The following is a 17149-nucleotide window of genomic DNA, read 5'->3' as shown; positions in this document are numbered from 1 at the left end:
GTGAATTACTAATGCCTAGGGAAAGGGAAGGAAGGAAGGAAGGAACATGAAACACAAACTTACAGTACTTGATGATCTTTATGAGTGTTCCTGGGTCATACAAAAAATCCAGGGAATAGACTGGAAGGATCTGTTTCTAATATCTAAATCTTTGGGGTCCTGGCAGGATATCCCCCAAAGCAGAAGTATCCCAAAGTAGTAAAAATAAATATGAATCCTTTAAGAATGTAGAATTACACTGGATTGGAAATCTCACAGAGAGGTTGCTTACCCCAAACTGGTCAATCAACATTAAAAAAAATTTTTATAGTGCTGGGGATTGAGCTATACCTCCAGCCCCACCATTGAACTTTTAAAATGTTGTAAATTAATGTGTTCACCCTATATGAGGCAGTGTGAATTTTAAGTAGATGTGAAAGAATTGATACCCAGTACTTTCTGATGAATAGGAGCTTAGATATTCTAATTTTATTTTAACACTTCTTTTTTTAAATTTCTCAGTCCTCTTTCACTTATTTTCAAGTGGAAAATGGACAATAATTATAGAAGTAATAGGAGCAGATATCCATGAGAATTTCTTTTCATATGCTCTATAAAATAAATTATGATTGTAAACATACGTTACAACTCAAATCCTTGGCACTTTATCTTTTAAAGTATCACAGTGATATCTGGGGCTCCAAATGTCATGCTATCTTCATTTCTTTCCTTTTGAAATAATAGTTTTTTGGTTATATGCATTGGGGGACAGATTTGTCCCCTGAGCAACATTCATACGTTGATGTTTACTGTCATATGCATTGTCTTGTGGTCCAACCAAACAAAACCGATCTGCAGCTCTCATTGGAATTCCTGTCTCTACCCTCATAAAGTGTGAACTTTAATTGTCAAGTATTTTTACATTTCGTGAAACTATGTTTTAATTTACAGTTTTAAAACATATGGAAGAAATGAGACATTTCTACTGTAGAAATGAGCTATTTAGTGAAGTTGATCATAGAATAAAAGTTTTACCTTAAAGGTGAAAAGTTATAATCTTTATATACATACCTTTATATAACCTTTGTATATAACCTTCTTTATAACCCTTTCATCATTCATATTTTCATACACATAACATTTTATCCATTGAAAAACAGTTTGCAGCTTATGTAACATGCTATGAAAGAAGGAAACTAGCGTTTCTATACACGACAGCATTTAGCGTATGGCCCATCGCTGCTGATTAAAGGAGAAATTCTCAAGGAAAAACCCAATTCAAAGAGTAGTCTGAACTTTACCAGTAGGTCTGTGTTACTCCATTTAAATGATTTCAGTGGAAGAAACAATTTGATTTAGAAATTGAGAACACAGTTACTCGAGTGAGACACAACTTGGCATAAGTTTTTCCCAGGCTGATCTGTGGCCCTGTATATCTTAGGTGAATCAGTTAACCTTTATAAACCTCAGCTGCCCCATCTATAGAATAGGACAGTGATGGCAAACCTTTTAGAGCATTCGATGATAATGAACAGCCATCTGTGGCATGTGTGCCGCTGGAATAGGGTAATATACCCATCTCAGAGAGATGTGGGGAGGATTAAATGAGATAACACATGTACGTTGTTTTGCATGCTATCTGCTGCATAGCAGAGGCTACATAAAGTTACCCAGAAAGAACAACCCCCAAAAAGTACATGCTCGTCAATATCATTTCCTACTTCTATTTTAGTAGAAACTTTGGTAAGGAGAATTCTAAGGTAGGCTTGACTATGTAGAAGGTGTCTTGTTTCAGACTGCAATATTCAGGCAGAGGAAAGATTTGAATCTATTCCCACCTCCACGGTTCACCCTAAGGCAGGGACTTAAATCAGTTCTGAGTACCTGCGCTTTAACCGCTGAACACACAATAATTCCGACCTCGCTGACTTTTGTTGGGGCGTAATGTACAGCCATTTGCCTACACACTGCAAAGGTGCACATGTAAACTGATTTTCCCTTGTCATGAGACCCAGTTCTTGTGCTCAGTTGCTGAGTTCAGTGAAAACAGCATTGTTTTTATAGAAGCCCAGATGCAATTTATAGATGCAAGTAATTGCTTTCCAAATTTTCAGACATTCCTCAGTCAACAAAAATAGTTTTTCACTTATTTACTGTGCAACAATAAACCTAAGAACTAAAATCAGTTTCTACCTAGGCTTCTTAGAATAAACACTTGAATTTAGACACAGTACCTGAGCTGACATGAAGAAGGTTTTTTTTTACTTTGTCTTTTTTTCTTTTTCACTTTTGGTGTTTTGAGACAGTGTGCCTCACTACGCAGTTCAGGCGGGTCCTGAATTCACTAGGTTGGCCTTGAACTTGGAGCAGTCCTCCTGCCTCAGCCTCCCAAGTGCTCCGATTACAAGAGTGTGCCATCATGCCTGGCCGAAGAAGGCTTTGTGAACCTAATGCACTTGCTTCAGAACCTAATGCAAACTGCCTAGCAGCATTAAAGCCTGATATTCTTTAGACAACAAAAGGGAGTCAGTCTCACAGGGTGATCTCTCCTACCCTCTCAGCTGTCACCAGCTAACAGTTCCTTTCACGTTGCCGCATTTCTCCTAACTCTGCCACTTTCTTCCAAGTCTCTTTATTTATAAAGACAGAACTACCTTAAATGTATTAGCTGGGCGAAGAGACCACAAATATCTAGTATTAGCAACTCAGAAGATGCAATGTCATTTCAACATCAGGGAATAGAATGAATGGAGTGACGTGTCATTCAGCTTAATTTCCAGTACGAGTTTTTAAGAAGTCTATATATGGAACAGTGGCTTTAATTTGGGGATGTTTCTAATTTAACTTGCTTTTAAGTGTTTTAGGGATCCTTCCCAGTTACTAAGCCATTTGAGTATGTTCACAGCCCAGGAAAGTCGTCGGTCATGTTTCAGCCCATGCAAAAATGTAGCCTGTAATTCACTTGGTCACTAGGTGCTAGCTAGGAGCGCTGATTAGTCAGAAAGTGTCATCACAGCTGCTGGAATTTCACAGCCCATGACCAGTTATTTGTATCCTAGAATACAAGTTGCAAAGATTTAGAAGCAACTGAATAAACCTTTTATGTGTAGCTTTAAGTGTGAAAAACTAGCTGTTTCATTTTTCACACAGAATATGAACTACTTATTTATGCAACAGGGTTAAATTTGTAAATAATGGTGTGTCTCATATTGCACATTTTACTTTTTGTTTTTTTATTTTTTTGGTTTTTTCTCCGGTACCAGGAACCGAACTCACGACCTTGCGCTTGCCAGGCAGGCGCTTTTGCCACTGAGCTAAATCCCCAGCCCACATTTTACTTTTTAATAAAAAACAATTTTAGTCTTCAAGCTGTCTACATTTTTGTTTCATTATTTTTTAGACATTGCAGTTTGAAAGTGCTTTTAAGCTCACATAAACTTGACTGTTAATATTCCCCTCAGGACAAAGTTGTCAAACAGTACCACTAACATCTAGTGAAACCGTGTTGTATTAATTCACAGCTCATAGCTTTACTTTCTAGGAATTGAACAAACTTAGAAATTTGGTAGTTTACAAACACACACAGATACAGCCACAGGACCATCTTAGTGAGTTTTCCAGCCTTATGTATCCTTCAGACCCATTCAGGGCTAGATGCCGTATTCCTTGAGCACACAGAAAAAGTGGTTCCGCCAAGTTTTCTCTTTTGTCCCCTGCTCATGTAACACGCCCAGCATGGAACCAAATGGCAAGAAGTCTCCTGTTTCAGGCGTCATCACACTCCCATTCACCAAACAAGGGACAGCGGAGGCCTCGCCTTCCTTTTCACTGACGTGCTACCTTGTAGGTGATACCTGCGGTCCCACAGCTCGGGGTCAGGTCTGTGACTGTTATCCCAGCAGCATGAGATAAGCCGAAAGCCCTGCTGTGGGTAGGATGTCGTGGGCTGCAGTCTCCTGAGAACCCACTTTCCTGTTATTTTTCTAGTTTTGCTGGGGCTAGGCAAGGAGAGAGCTTTCTGTTGCCCACCAACCACACAATACTACTATCTTTGCTCAATGAATGAAAGAACTGAATCATTTCCACTCTCAGGAGCTGTGTAGGGATGTTCAGAGAGTTCTCTGTTCTACTTTAGCTAAAGTTGCTTTTTCTTTTGCAGGTGGCAAGCACCTTGGTTGTGGCTGATGCTAGAATTTCTGGAATCTACAGCTGCGTGGCTTCCAATAAAATAGGAACCGTGAGAAGAAACATAACTTTTTATGTTACAGGTAAGACACAGCCCTATATCCACAAAGACAACCTGTGATGTTGGGCTGTCTTCAATCCTGTTTGTGCTTAGTGTGCTTATACCGTGAGTGATTTTTTTGTAATCCATAGCATTGTTAGGCTTTGAGTACCTTCATTCTTGCTCTCAAGAATAGAATTCTACAACATCATTGGTTCTCCTACAGTTATTTCCCTAAATTCTCTTTTAGAGTTATTTCTGCTTGTCTCCCTCCAGACTGGATGTGAACTTGGGATCTTGTATATTTACTTTGAACTCCTGTTGGTACCTACAGCAGTTTCTCAATAACAAGCAAGGAAATCTAATACCTTTGATGCTGTAGTACTTCTGTTAACCTAGAAGCTAATTGTTTCATAGCTTAAGTAATTTAGATTTTGAGGGGAATGAGGCTGTCTCATAGAAATCTGAAATGGAGCTTTATCAACCATAGTTAATGAGTTTTTAAGAGCATATAAGAATTTTTAAATATGATGGTCTCTGCAAATCTTAAAACCTCCAAAGTACACAAATGGCACTCCTTATGTCCCTCCGTGGGTACAGGAAGGAAATAAGTAGCTCAAAGTATAAAAACAATTGCCTGGCTCCACACTCCCCCAATTTCTGAGGAAACCTGGGCAGCCTGCCAGCTCTCTGGAAACTTTGCACTGCATGGGGCAGGCTGCTGAGATTGCCTAGAAGTCTCCAGAAAGAAACAGGCAGGACTGATTTCAGTTGGGTTGACAGGAGTGTTTTGGCAAGTTCACCAAGCCCCAGAGAAGTCATCCACAGGACAGCCTCACAGGTCAGAGCTGGAAGACACTAGTAGCAGCTCTTCAGCGTCCTAGCTCACACACTCTTATAGCCAAGTTACTCCCTGTCTTCTCACCACACAGAAGTGGAAGGAAAAACATCTTTGCCTCTATTCCAAGAGGGAAATTCTCACTGGGGTTTCATGTAGATTAGTTTGCTAATAAATCCAGATGAGTTGCATTAATTAAATAGAAAGATTTATGCTGTTCTTTTATTTGGTTGGAAACAAGTTACCATCGGAATCCATAATCACTATTTAGAATACAGAAGATGAAGCAATGCTTGCTCTTCTCTAAACATTCAAAAGTGTGCGACATCTTAGGAGAACTATTAAATAGCACGCTTCCACTCTGCTCCTTGAGCACTTGAATGGGAACCCGGTGCAGCCCTGTCTTTCTAGGAAGACAGCTCTAACATTGAGTAAGGGAAGAAATGATAAATTACATATCTCCTAGTATCAAAAATTGGGTACAGAGGAATACAATGGGAGCTCTGGGCGAGCTCAGTGGCAGAGCACCTCTTAGCACACAGGCTCTGAGCTCTGTCCTCAGCGCTGCAAAAATAGGTAGTAATATGACACATAAATTTACTCTTAAAAGTCACCACTATTTAACTGTCCACTTAGGATATAAGCCACGAGTGTGATTTAAAATTTTCCAGTTACCACATTCTTTAAAAGTAAGTTTTATTTATTCCAAATATCTGAAGCATTATAATTTCAATATGTAATCAGTATGGGAAGGGTGCTGAGGATTGAATTGAAGGCTTTAAAGATGCTGAGCGTGTACTCTGGCACTGAGCTATATCCCCAGCCCTAAAATTAATGTTTAAAAAGTATTCCATTGTTTCAGTGTCTTCCTTCTAATCCATCTAAACAACAAACAATAAAATTCAGTGCAGTGTTGGACAGTGCATCCCTGGGCCTCTGAGCAGGGAGCAGAATAGGACACGGTCCCAGGGTGGGGTAGGGATGAGGAGGCAGAGGGAAGAGGCAGAGCCCTGACTTTGGCAGAATCAAGGTGAGAGGGCTGGAGGCAGCCCACAAACCATTCATCTCACCATTGACAAGTTCTAGATCAAGCCAGCAAGCCATTGCATCTGTTTTCATTCCCTATGGAAAAATATACCTTCACCAGGACCCAAAAGGCCAGGACAAGTTTAGGGTCCTGGGACTATTCAGAGTTGCAGAGCAGACTGCGGCAGCACCCAGCGGTGCAGAACTGACGTGCATCTCAATTTCCACTGCTGACTCTGCCCCACACTGGCAGGGGCCGTGCGTCCACCAGTGTCTCCCCCGCTCTCCGCTCCCCACTCCTGCCCTCAGCACATCTTCCGCTGGCCACTTCTCAGGCAGCCCTAGAGATGTGCACACTGACAAGCAGTCTGCTCTCAGGAAGAGGAAGCATCCTGAGCCAGCCTAGAAACAAACCTGGGATCATCTTTTTGGGGAATGTTGGGATCCCAAGGACCCTGAACATGATACAGAAATACAGTGATACAGTCTCTGGGTGGGCCACAGACTCGCCACATCGCAAGGGGGCACAGAGCCCCTTGTGCCTTGGTCTGGCTCCGCAGTGAAAGAGGACTGCTAAGAGTAGAGGACAACATTCACACATCCTTCAAACGTTCCTCCTGGAAACTAAGAACATTCTTCCTCTAGAGATGCAAGGGCTTTAATCTTAAAATGGAGCACAAGCTCAACAAACCCAGCCCTCTTTGCCCAGAATATACTTTCTTCAAATAATTCACTCCAGCCAGTCCTGAAAAATTCTGGTTTAGGTTGGTGACAGATGAACTGGTTTATATTCGTTATTCGTTTTTAGTTAATGATTATCTTTTTCTTACTTAAGATTTATTTTCACTGGAAGTGAGAATAAATACTAATATACTGCACCTTACCTACCTATTTTTCCGAGAAAAATGAATACACATTTGTTCAGTGCTTTGCCCAGTGAGCAAGTCTTTAAAGCTGGCTAGCCAAGATTTTCATGCTGTGAAGATCTAGATTTGGATCTTTATTCTTCATTTCAGTTGTGTTGCCCCTTGCTTAAAACACAAATACTCTGCCTTCCAAACTGATAAAACTGGTTATCTGTGGCCATTAGCATTTTTTGACAGCTTCAACCCAGACTTCCTGGGCTGGGGATAGAGCTCAGCAGCACAAGCGCCTACCTGGCAAGCACAAGGTCCTGAGTTCAGTTCCCAGTACCAAAAAGGAAAAAAAACTTCCAGACTTCAGCACCCACGGTACATGGCCTCTACCTGAAAGAAGAAAAGCCCTCTAGTACCACTCACTTTTCTTTCAGAGAATGGTATTTCCATTCTTCAGTTAAGAACAACTTATTTCTACCTGATAAATGAGACCTCTTTCATCTTTTTGCATATCTATGCTTGTCTCTTCAATGAATGCCCTCCACATGCCTAATCCGATCACGTCAAAGTGATTGCCCCTAGACACTGACCTTTATAAACGGATCACTCTTTCACCTAACTGCAGATTGGGTGTCTTCTGAGCAAGGGTTGATTCTTCTCTGCGACACCTCATAAGACTTTATGGATACGGCGTGTGTTAAATGGATGAATGACAATGAAGACTGTTGAATCTTAAACAGATACCGAAGTGTGGGAAGATTTCTTGTTTTCACTTGGAGGTCTAGAAGGCAGTTCTTTCTTGGGTCTGTTTTTGTACTCAGGCTAGAAAAAAAGTCAACATGAATTAAGGGGAAATCCCTCTGGGCTCATTAAGCAGTTGAGGACATTCTATTTATCATCTTCCATGGATCAAAAGAGAATACCAAAGGGGTTACATCGAGAAATAGATAATGTTGTCTAAGAGGCCGTCTGATGGCTTCAGCCACATTAACTTCAGTAAATGTGACTGTCACACAAGGAACAGACCTCATAATGGATTCGGTCCTTGTCTTTCCTATGTGTACATTTTTGCAGTTTTGCTGGCGCTAAGCATGAGCACAGGCGGGTGAGCAATTACGGAGGGTGAAACAGGAACAACGCGGCCTTATCTCCCTGGTTTCCCAATGTCACTAAATGCATTTTATTTTGAGATTCCTGGTGGTGCTTGGCAAAGATAAACAAAATCTTCCATCAGGAAACCTGTGAGCTATTTCCACAGGAAGTTTCAAATCACTAAAGTAAACAGAAGCTCTCTACATGATCTCAGTGGTGTTACTGGGCTCCCTTGGGTTCTGACTAGCGGGATGGGACCTTGTAAGTGGAAAGTTTGTGGTCTTGTTAGAAAACTATCTGCGACCGGTGCAACCAGCGTCCCGGACCTCTGCTCTACTGTCTTGTGTAAAAGCCGATGGCTGACATTTCACTCCTCAGACTTGGAAAATGTCCGCAATGTAAAAAGATGCTGAATTAGAATAGCTACTTCTGACAGCTCACTTTGAGGTTAAAAATGACTATCAACTGCCGCTGCATCTTGTGGGACATTCTTAGATTTCATTTTGCGGCAGAAAAACCTCCAGTGGGCTCCTCTCTCCCCAGTCACTGACAGCTTCGTACGCCACCTTCAGCCCCGCACCCAGCTTTCAAATGAATACTTTGGCATTTCTTCAGACGTGACACTTTATAATAAAGCCAAAGCCCAGAAAAATCAGAAAAACAAGCAAAGTGAGATGTAGGAAAGAGTTGATATGATATCTAATTTTGGACTATTGTCCCCTTAAGGTTTAAAGGTTTCTTTATAGCTTTGTGTGCAAAGGATAATAATAATAATAGCATAACATAGTGCTTTTCATCTTCAAAGCACTTTGTAAAATGTTGGCCCAAATTCTTTGCTCAAATATAGATACATCACTGGTAACAAGCAACAGGAGGGTTGGACAGCAGGTCAGTTCAGGGCCGGCAGCCAGTGATTAAAACCCTCCAGTGAAGTGGTCCCAAATGACACTAGGGAACTTGCAGCCCCAAATTTAAACAAAAGTGCTGGAAGGAGCGCTGGTACAGGGGAACACGCAGGTTACTGCTAGAAGCTCCTAGGAGATGGAGTTAAAGGTGAACTGGACGCTGACATAGGACAGAATGGATTTTAATGATACAGTCACCTTCATAATATGTTTTAGATGTTTTTGAGAGGAAGATTTTTGGTTTTTTTTTAATCTTGCAGTTGTGGACTCAAACATAGGGCCTCACACACGCTAGGCTAGCGCTCTATCACTGAGTACACTACCACCCCCAATCCTTAGTTTGATTTCTTCAAAAATTATTCTCTGTAATTTTTGGAAACTGACAACTCTTCTAGATTAGCCGTCTGCATTTTGCAAGGAAGTCTTTGCTTTATTTTTGAGGAGTGGGTACCGAGGACTGAACCCAAGGTCTTCTCAGTGAACTACCTCCTCAATCCTTTAAAATTTTTTTTTATTTTTGAGATAGGGTCTTGCTAAGTCACTAAGTTGCCCAGGCTGGACTCAAATTTGCATCCTCCTGCCTCAGTCTCCCAGAGTGTGGGGATTACATGTGTGCGCCACACCAGCCTGCCCATGTGCTTTCTTATATCTAAGTAAAATCACTGCCGTAACAGGGAGGCTGAACAAGTAACCTGGATCCTCTGGCCCATTATGCCAGCAAAAAGCAGGGAAGCACTCTAACCTCAGCCGGGGGGGTGGAGGGAGCGCTGTGGAACAGCTACTTCTCATCAGGAAAGGGTAGGGCTGAAGTGTTGACCAGCGTGTGCCTCCAACTTCCCACTATGTACAAGCTCACTGTGTAGCTTACTTGTAAGCGATCTTGGATATGTCTGCCCATACATGTACCTTTGGTTTTTAATATAGATTGTTCTCTTTTTAATTCATCATTTTGTTCACATCAAATGTCCATTTACCAAGAGGAGGACTGTATGTGAAAAACAAATGGGAAACAAGGTTATCATCCCAAGTTGGAAAAAAACTTTTCCATTGTGAAGAGCAAGTCTGAGCAAATATTGAAAAAGTACCATAAAAAAATCACTCCCCTGCTGGGTGTGGTGGTGTGTGCCTGTAATCCTGGCACTTGGGAGGCTGAGACAGGAGGATCACTGTGAGTCTGAGGCCAGCATAGGCTACAAAGTGAGTTCAAGGCCAGCCTGAACTGCATAGTAAAACCTTGTCTCAAAAAGACAAAAACAAAAACAACTCTAATTTTGCATTTCTTGTCACACATTTTTTTTGTGTGTGTGAGACAGGGTCTCACTATGTAGCCCAGGCTGGCCTTGAACCCAGCGATCCTCCCGCCCCAGCCTGCAGAGCGCTGGAGTTACAGGTGTGCATCCCCACACCTGGCTCTCTGCTCACTTCTGATAGAATGAGCATGACGGGTTCCCCTCTGATGTTTCATCAGTTCAGCTAAAACAAAAAGATAAATACCCTCCTTAATGCTGATGCTGAGAGAATCTGCATCCAGATCTCTTACTCTGTCTTTATGAAGAGACAGCCCTCAATACTTTTCCTGAAGCTCTTCCTTCTTATTTTACAGATGTTCCAAATGGATTTCATGTTAACTTGGAGAAAATGCCTGCAGAAGGAGAGGACCTGAAACTGTCTTGCACAGCTAACAAATTCTTATACAAAGACCTTACTTGGGTTTTGCTGAGGACAGTTAATAACAGAACAATGCGTCACAGTATCAGCAAGCAAAAAAAGGCCGTCACCGGCGAGCACTCCACCACTCTGAAGCTCATCATCAAGAACGTATCTCTGGAAGATTCGGGCACCTATGCCTGCAGAGCCAGGAACGTATACACCGGGGAAGAAATCCTTCAGAAGACAGAAGTTACAATCAGAGGTGAGCACTGCAACAAAAAGGCAGTTTTCTCTCGGATTTCCAAATTTAAAAGAGCAAGGAATGATTGTACCACACAAAGTAATGTAAAACATTAAAGGACTCATTAAAAAGTAACAGTTGTCTCATATCACATTGATTTATTGTCACTGTTGCTAACTTTCAGGCTCAGAGGAGATGCTCCTCCCAAAATGAGTTCGGAGATGCTAGGAGTAATAATGACACACCCCAGTGCCGGCTCGGGGCTCCCCGCTCGGGCTGAGGGGGTCTGCTCCCCAGGGCGACCGGTGCAAGTTTGGATTTGGAGGAACCCTGCACTGCCTTCTCTGTGTGTTTTGTTCTTGCTATCTCCTCCTGCCTGATAAACAACAACTTGGGACTGATCCTTTCTTCCACTTTGATGCCAACCTCCTTTTATTTTTAAGTTGTGAAGCTGCATAAACTGAATAATTTAAATAAAGCCTGATTTCTGCCAAAGATGGACACGAATAAGTTAATTTTCTAGCTCAGAATGAGTACAGTTGAATTTGAGACTCTTATCGGACTTCTGCCTGGTTTTATTTTGTACAATTTCATCTGCTCTTGATTTGTAAATAGCACCTGGATAGCAAGTTATGATGCTTATTTATTTGAAAACGCCTCTTTTTTTTTTTTTTTTTTTTTTTAAACATGAAGCACACTGATCTTAAACTGGAGTTTCTAACATGGGCCCCAGGGGTGCAAGATGTTGGTGTAATTCAAAAAGAACAAAGCTCTGTCTCCGTGTGAATTATGAAAGCTCACACAAACCAACACCACCTCCCTCCCTCACCTAATTCTGGGTAATTCTGCAATCAGCAACTCTCCACACGCCTCCTCACTGCGCTCACGGGCCTGGATGGCCACTGACAGCGCCGAAAAGTGCATCATATCTCCATTTTTAATATTTGTATCCCCTGGTTAATTTTCCAAAGAAATTTATCATGTTAAAATGATGCCTTCGGCCTGGGGATATAGCTCAGCGGCACAGCACGTGCCTGGCAAGCGCAAGGACATGAGTTTGATTCTCGGTACCAAAAAAATAAAAAATAAAATAAAATAAAATAAAATAAAATAATGCCTTTGAAGGTGGTCCACAATCAGTTTGTCCAAGAAATAAAGGTTACTGTGAGCAGAGGTCTAATGAATTTTTAAAATGTCAATTGAAAATCTCTTTAAAAAGTCTACTTCACCCATATTAGTTAATAGGATTTTTATGGGGATTAAGAAATGGCAAAACTGTAGAAAAATTAAAGTCACTTAAAAATACATGTCACTTATTTTTTTAAATCAAGAGAGTCTGCTCTCTTTGTTTGAAGGTTGCGTTTGAAGGGAAAATGGCTTTTTCATGAATTTAATAAGCACTGTTTTGTTTTCATTTATGATTGTTCATTATAAGTGACTTGCATGGAATATAGAGGGAGAAAAGTTATGATGACCAAAATAACCATGTCTGAGAAGCACAGTGGCTGGGCAGTTCAACGGGAGGTGACAGTATGGTAACTTTTCAAGCTTGGGAACCCACCAGCCTGTTTCCTCCTTTAGGTAGCAGACTCTGTCCCGTGGCTAAACTTATCTTTCACGTGGGAATTGCTTTTGTCGAGTGTGAAAGAGTAAACAATAGCATTTCCCCAGAATGCCAGTTTTATGGAGCCCTAAACGCTCAGAAAACAATTAGCAACCTGGAAGTTGTCAGCCCAAAGGAAAGAATAATCAATTGTATCTTGAAATTTTACCTATGGCTCTTTGGCCTGGCCTCTTTGTTCATTATTAAGTCAGAGTGTTCCTTCAGGAAACAATGCCTCAGTGCGGTAGAACTGGGGGGCCTTGGGTTTGACAAAAGCTAAAAAACCAAATGGAATGATTTAGAAGTTTCTTATGAAAAACAAATCATGGACTGGACATGTAGAACCTGCCATTTCCTTCCCCTTGTTGCCATTTTTCTGGGGAAAAGAAGATGTTAGTATTCCAAGAGATGATTTTAGGAATTCCACAGAGTAATTGTTTATCATGTAATTAACCCTTCCAGAAGTTTTTTTTTTTAAAAAAGAAACTATTGGGTGAGTTTTGCTTTTTATTAATTATTCTTTATGATATGGAGTGAGGTGAGAATAAGAGAGGAGGAGAAAAAGAAAAAAAGAGCCTGAAGTAAACAATATTTAATGAAGAAGGGGTATGCGGCTGGCTCCTCAGCCCCACTTCTAAGTAAAGAAAAGGAACTCTATATTTAAGGGACCTGGCAGATCTCTGGGGCCAAAACGCTGGAAAGGAAAAGAAGAACTTGTTGGGCAGCTATCTTTGGCTACTTATAACCAGTAGAAATATCCCACTAATTCTGATTATCTGAAGGGATCATAGAACCACTGGAAATATTCCATTAATTCTGAAGGGATCAGCTATGCTTACGAAATTTAGGAAGCAGGTGTCTACTTCCATCAATATATATGGGTTCAGCCTACTGTTCTTACTTTAAATGTCAAAATAGATTAGTACAGTATATGAAGTGGGGGACTGACAAAGTATGCCCTGGTTAAGAAGTCATTGAAAAGTAGACAAAAATAATACACTTCACACAGACCATTTATCAGAAATAAATCCTAATACTGTATGTTTTGGAATGTTTATAGGGTTGGGGATATAGCTCAGCAGCTCAAGCGCCTGACTAGCAAGCGCAAAGTCACGAGTTCAATTCCCAGTACCAAAAAATTAAAAATAAATAAATAAATAAATAAAAGAATGTTTATATGAACTTTTTATTTAATTGAGAGTTCCATGTTTATTCTGCAGCTTTTTTGCTGCTGCTTGTCTGAAGTTTGTGTAGTACAAATAGGGCCTCTGGGAGTTCTTTATGATATTTATGTTAAAATGAAATGGTCTTTTCCATATAAGCATTGTTTTCTGAACACCTGTCAGGGAAGTCCAAATCCTGCCTGTGTTGATGTTTTGGATTATAGATATGAAAATAATTTAGGTGTTGGGGTCCCTATATTCAAACTTCCTTTTTATAAAGACTATGCAATAATAGAATATTTTATCATATTTAACACACTGGAAACAGTAAAATGTGCTGGAGGAAGCTATTGAGAATATAACTGAGTGAACTGGGTCTGAGTATTAAAGAGATAAGTCAGATTTGGCTTCCCACTGCTAGGGACACAAAACAGTGCTATGACACTGTTTGTTATCATCTCATCATTTTTCACTGATATCTTGGGGTCTCTGCAGTATTAAAAATGTCAAAATTCTAATGAGCAAGTGTGAACAAGTTGTAAACTGAAGGCTTTAAACGGGGCTGTATTTTCAGTTAGGAAAAGCGGTAGGACAGGTTGCACAAAATGCCACCCGAACACCTGGTAGTGGCCCTGCCTGCAGGGGAAGACAGAACACGATAAATTCTGTACAAGGCAAGAGGGTCATTGCTGCCCTTCAGTCCACACTATGTTTGAAGAAGATTTTATCCATCAGAGCACTTCTTTCACACTTCTGCCTTTAGATTTCATTTTATATAAAGTGAGAAGACTAATAATCAATAAACTACAGAAATCAAAACTTACTGAGAAATCTGTTTCTCCCGATAGTCATCCTGCCACCTTATACTACTTTATCATGTTATAAAAGTTATATGATAACATACTTTTTAACCTGGGATGTCTAAATGGCTTTAACGAGAGCTAATCCTGAGAGTTTTCCTGCAGGAAGAGAGAAAGGTTTTGGGACTCAGCAGAACCCTAGAGGAATGTGGAATCAAAGCCACTGCACTGAATGAATGCTCTTCTGTAGCATTGTAATTACTCCTAAGTCGCTTTCACAGTGTTAATGCACCAAGATGAAGGAATAAAAAATGGTCAGAGAAAGCTTGTGCTGTATAAATGAAACTGGTGATGCAGAATGTGGGTTATGCCAAAACTCTTTTGATTTCTGTTTCAGGATTTGTATTGTAACAAGAAGGAAAAGGGATGATTTGGGAGGGTTGAAAGACATTAGGAGTCATTTTTATTCTTTTACATTGGAAGCTTGAGCTACCAACCCAGTACTCACCTAACTAGAATGTATACACATCAGCGGGACTGACTGACTACTTCATTAATAGAAACACTGTACTCATTGGGGGGCTGTGGGGGTACTGCCGTTCCTATGTGAGATTTTAATGTTGTAATGTATTGCATCTTAATGTATTAAATTCATTTTGTTGTACTATATTGGTTGGCCTTTTATTGGAATAAATTGTATTGTATTATATTTGTATGTTTTAAGAGAAAATAATATAAAATACAATATTTGTACTATTATATAGTGCAAAACCTATAAATCCATGCCTCTGCCTCTTGAATTAATCCTTTGGTTGCTTGCATTTGGGAAGGGTTTGGAGGAAGGGAACAATCAATAAAGCTTTCAAAATTCAAGAATTCTTCTGTTTGGTCTGCTGCCTTACAATTTAGGTTACAGAGTAACACAGATGCACCCTCACGACATCAATAAAAATGCATAAGTAATTCCGCTGGGTATGTGACTCAGTGGTAGAGTAAGTGGTTGCCTAGAATGTGCAAGTCTGAGCCCAGCGCTGCAAAAATGAAGAGAAAAGAAACCATAAAATTTTATTAGCTCATCACTACACCATATATTAATGTAAACATTCATTACAAGCCTCTATAATTTATAGCTTCTAGAATATAAAATAAAATCCTTACGTTTTATAAAAGCTCTTTGAAAGAAAGAGAGAGAGAAAGAAAGAGAAAGAAAAAGAAAGAAAAAAGAAAAGAAAAAGGGAAGGGAAAAGGAAATGACAGGACAGGACACTTCTTGGCCAGGCAAAAACCTTTGTACTAAAATCTAAAAATGTAGAACCTGGTCCTTGATATTCCTGCCTCCCAGGACATTTCAATTTATTGCAGCATCTTACTAAGAGGAAGCAGAACATTTAACTACTGAAGGGCGAGTCAGGGAATAAAATGCAAATGAAGCCCTTGGTCAAGTTTCGCTGTGTAGACATAAATATTTCAAATGTTGGCATGCGTGTATGAGAACGAGAACGTAAGATGCACAGGTAACCACAGCTCGCCTTCTCTCTTCACCAGGTCAGGAAGCGCCACACCTCCTGCAGAACCTCAGCGACCACACGGTGGCCGTCAGCAGCTCCACCACTCTAGACTGTCACGCTGGTGGTGTCCCGGAACCTCAGATCACTTGGTTTAAAAACCACCACAAAATACAGCAAGAACCTGGTAAGAGATGGTTTCCTTTGCTTTTATTTTTTTACTCTTCCTCCTTCCTTACTTCCTCCCCGCTTAAGTCCCCTGTCACCTGCTTCCCTTACATCTACACCCATTTGCTAGTAAAGCTGCAAAATTAGATTGTGCCTCATGCATACATAAACCTCCCCTGAGTAACACACGGGCCAATTCCTAAGTGTCCCGTATCTCTAGCGCTTACAAAAGACCCTGAGATAAATCTGTTCAACGGATAGCAGTGTATTAAGAAAAAAATGAGAAGAACCACTTAGAAAATGCTTCAGTTCACCCCAACAGCCAGGAAGGCGAGGGTGAATTACCTGGCTTGAGGGGTTGTAGAGTGTTGAACACCTGGCGTGCATGAAGCTAAGTAGCTTTATAATCTTTTTAATTCACCAGATCAATTTTAATGATTTGGAAAGAAGCAGACTATTTTAGATGATATTTTGTTCTGGTAGAAAAATTGGTAAGCTAGTTGTTCTGGGTTTTTTTTTTCAACAATAAATACTCCTACTTCAACTAGACTTAAGGCAACAAGTATGAATATTATGTGTTGCCTGCCTCATTATACTGCAGTTAAACTGAATTTTTTTGTATTTTTGAATATTTATATTAAAAATAAAATTGCCATTTGCCTAGTATGCATAAGACTCTGGGTTCAATTCCCAGCACCACAAATAATAATAATGATGATAATAATAATGATAATACTATTTATTTGCAATATTCCAACAGCTTAAATCAAATAAATGGCAGTATGAAGTGGCCCTTAAACGTGAGTCCTTTTCTTAAAATGGAACCTCCATTTGAATCTGACGCACAGGAAGAGGCTATGGTATAACAACTCCAAATTCTAAGATATTGACAGATGTCTTAGAAAGACCTCATATGCTGCAGATCCAAAACGGGTTATATCGTATCATTTTTCTTCAGTAGCCCCGCATACTGACGTCATTGACTAAACCATCCAAAGAAATAGGTGACAATCTTTCCTTTGCCTGCCTCATTTAATCACCAGACTGAGCAGGTTATACCTACTAAATGTTTTTCAAATCCATCCTTTCCCTCAAAT

At 40.3% G+C, this 17149-nt stretch overlaps 1 protein-coding gene and 1 long non-coding RNA gene across 4 annotated transcripts in view; one reads left to right on the top strand and one right to left on the bottom strand.

Moving 5' to 3' along the window:
* Flt1 (fms-related tyrosine kinase 1) overlaps window positions 1–17149 on the top strand; it is a 178429-nt gene that overhangs the window by 81723 nt on the left and 79557 nt on the right. For all 3 annotated transcript variants that reach the window (XM_005406359.1, XM_005406358.1, XM_005406360.2), the window contains exons 12-14: window positions 4139–4247; window positions 10526–10834; window positions 15925–16071. In XM_005406359.1, coding sequence (XP_005406416.1) covers window positions 4139–4247; window positions 10526–10834; window positions 15925–16071 — 565 coding nt within the window. The remainder of the gene's footprint in view (window positions 1–4138; window positions 4248–10525; window positions 10835–15924; window positions 16072–17149) is intronic.
* Window positions 1–17149, bottom strand: part of LOC106146840 — a 54119-nt gene that overhangs the window by 14999 nt on the left and 21971 nt on the right. The window lies entirely within an intron of this gene.

This window comes from Chinchilla lanigera, unplaced genomic scaffold (assembly GCF_000276665.1).
Source record: "Chinchilla lanigera isolate Chin_1 unplaced genomic scaffold, ChiLan1.0 scaffold00096, whole genome shotgun sequence".
NCBI lineage: Eukaryota > Metazoa > Chordata > Mammalia > Rodentia > Chinchillidae > Chinchilla > Chinchilla lanigera.
Note: the sequence above shows the minus strand (reverse complement) of the source record. Positions and strands in the feature narration are given on the sequence as shown.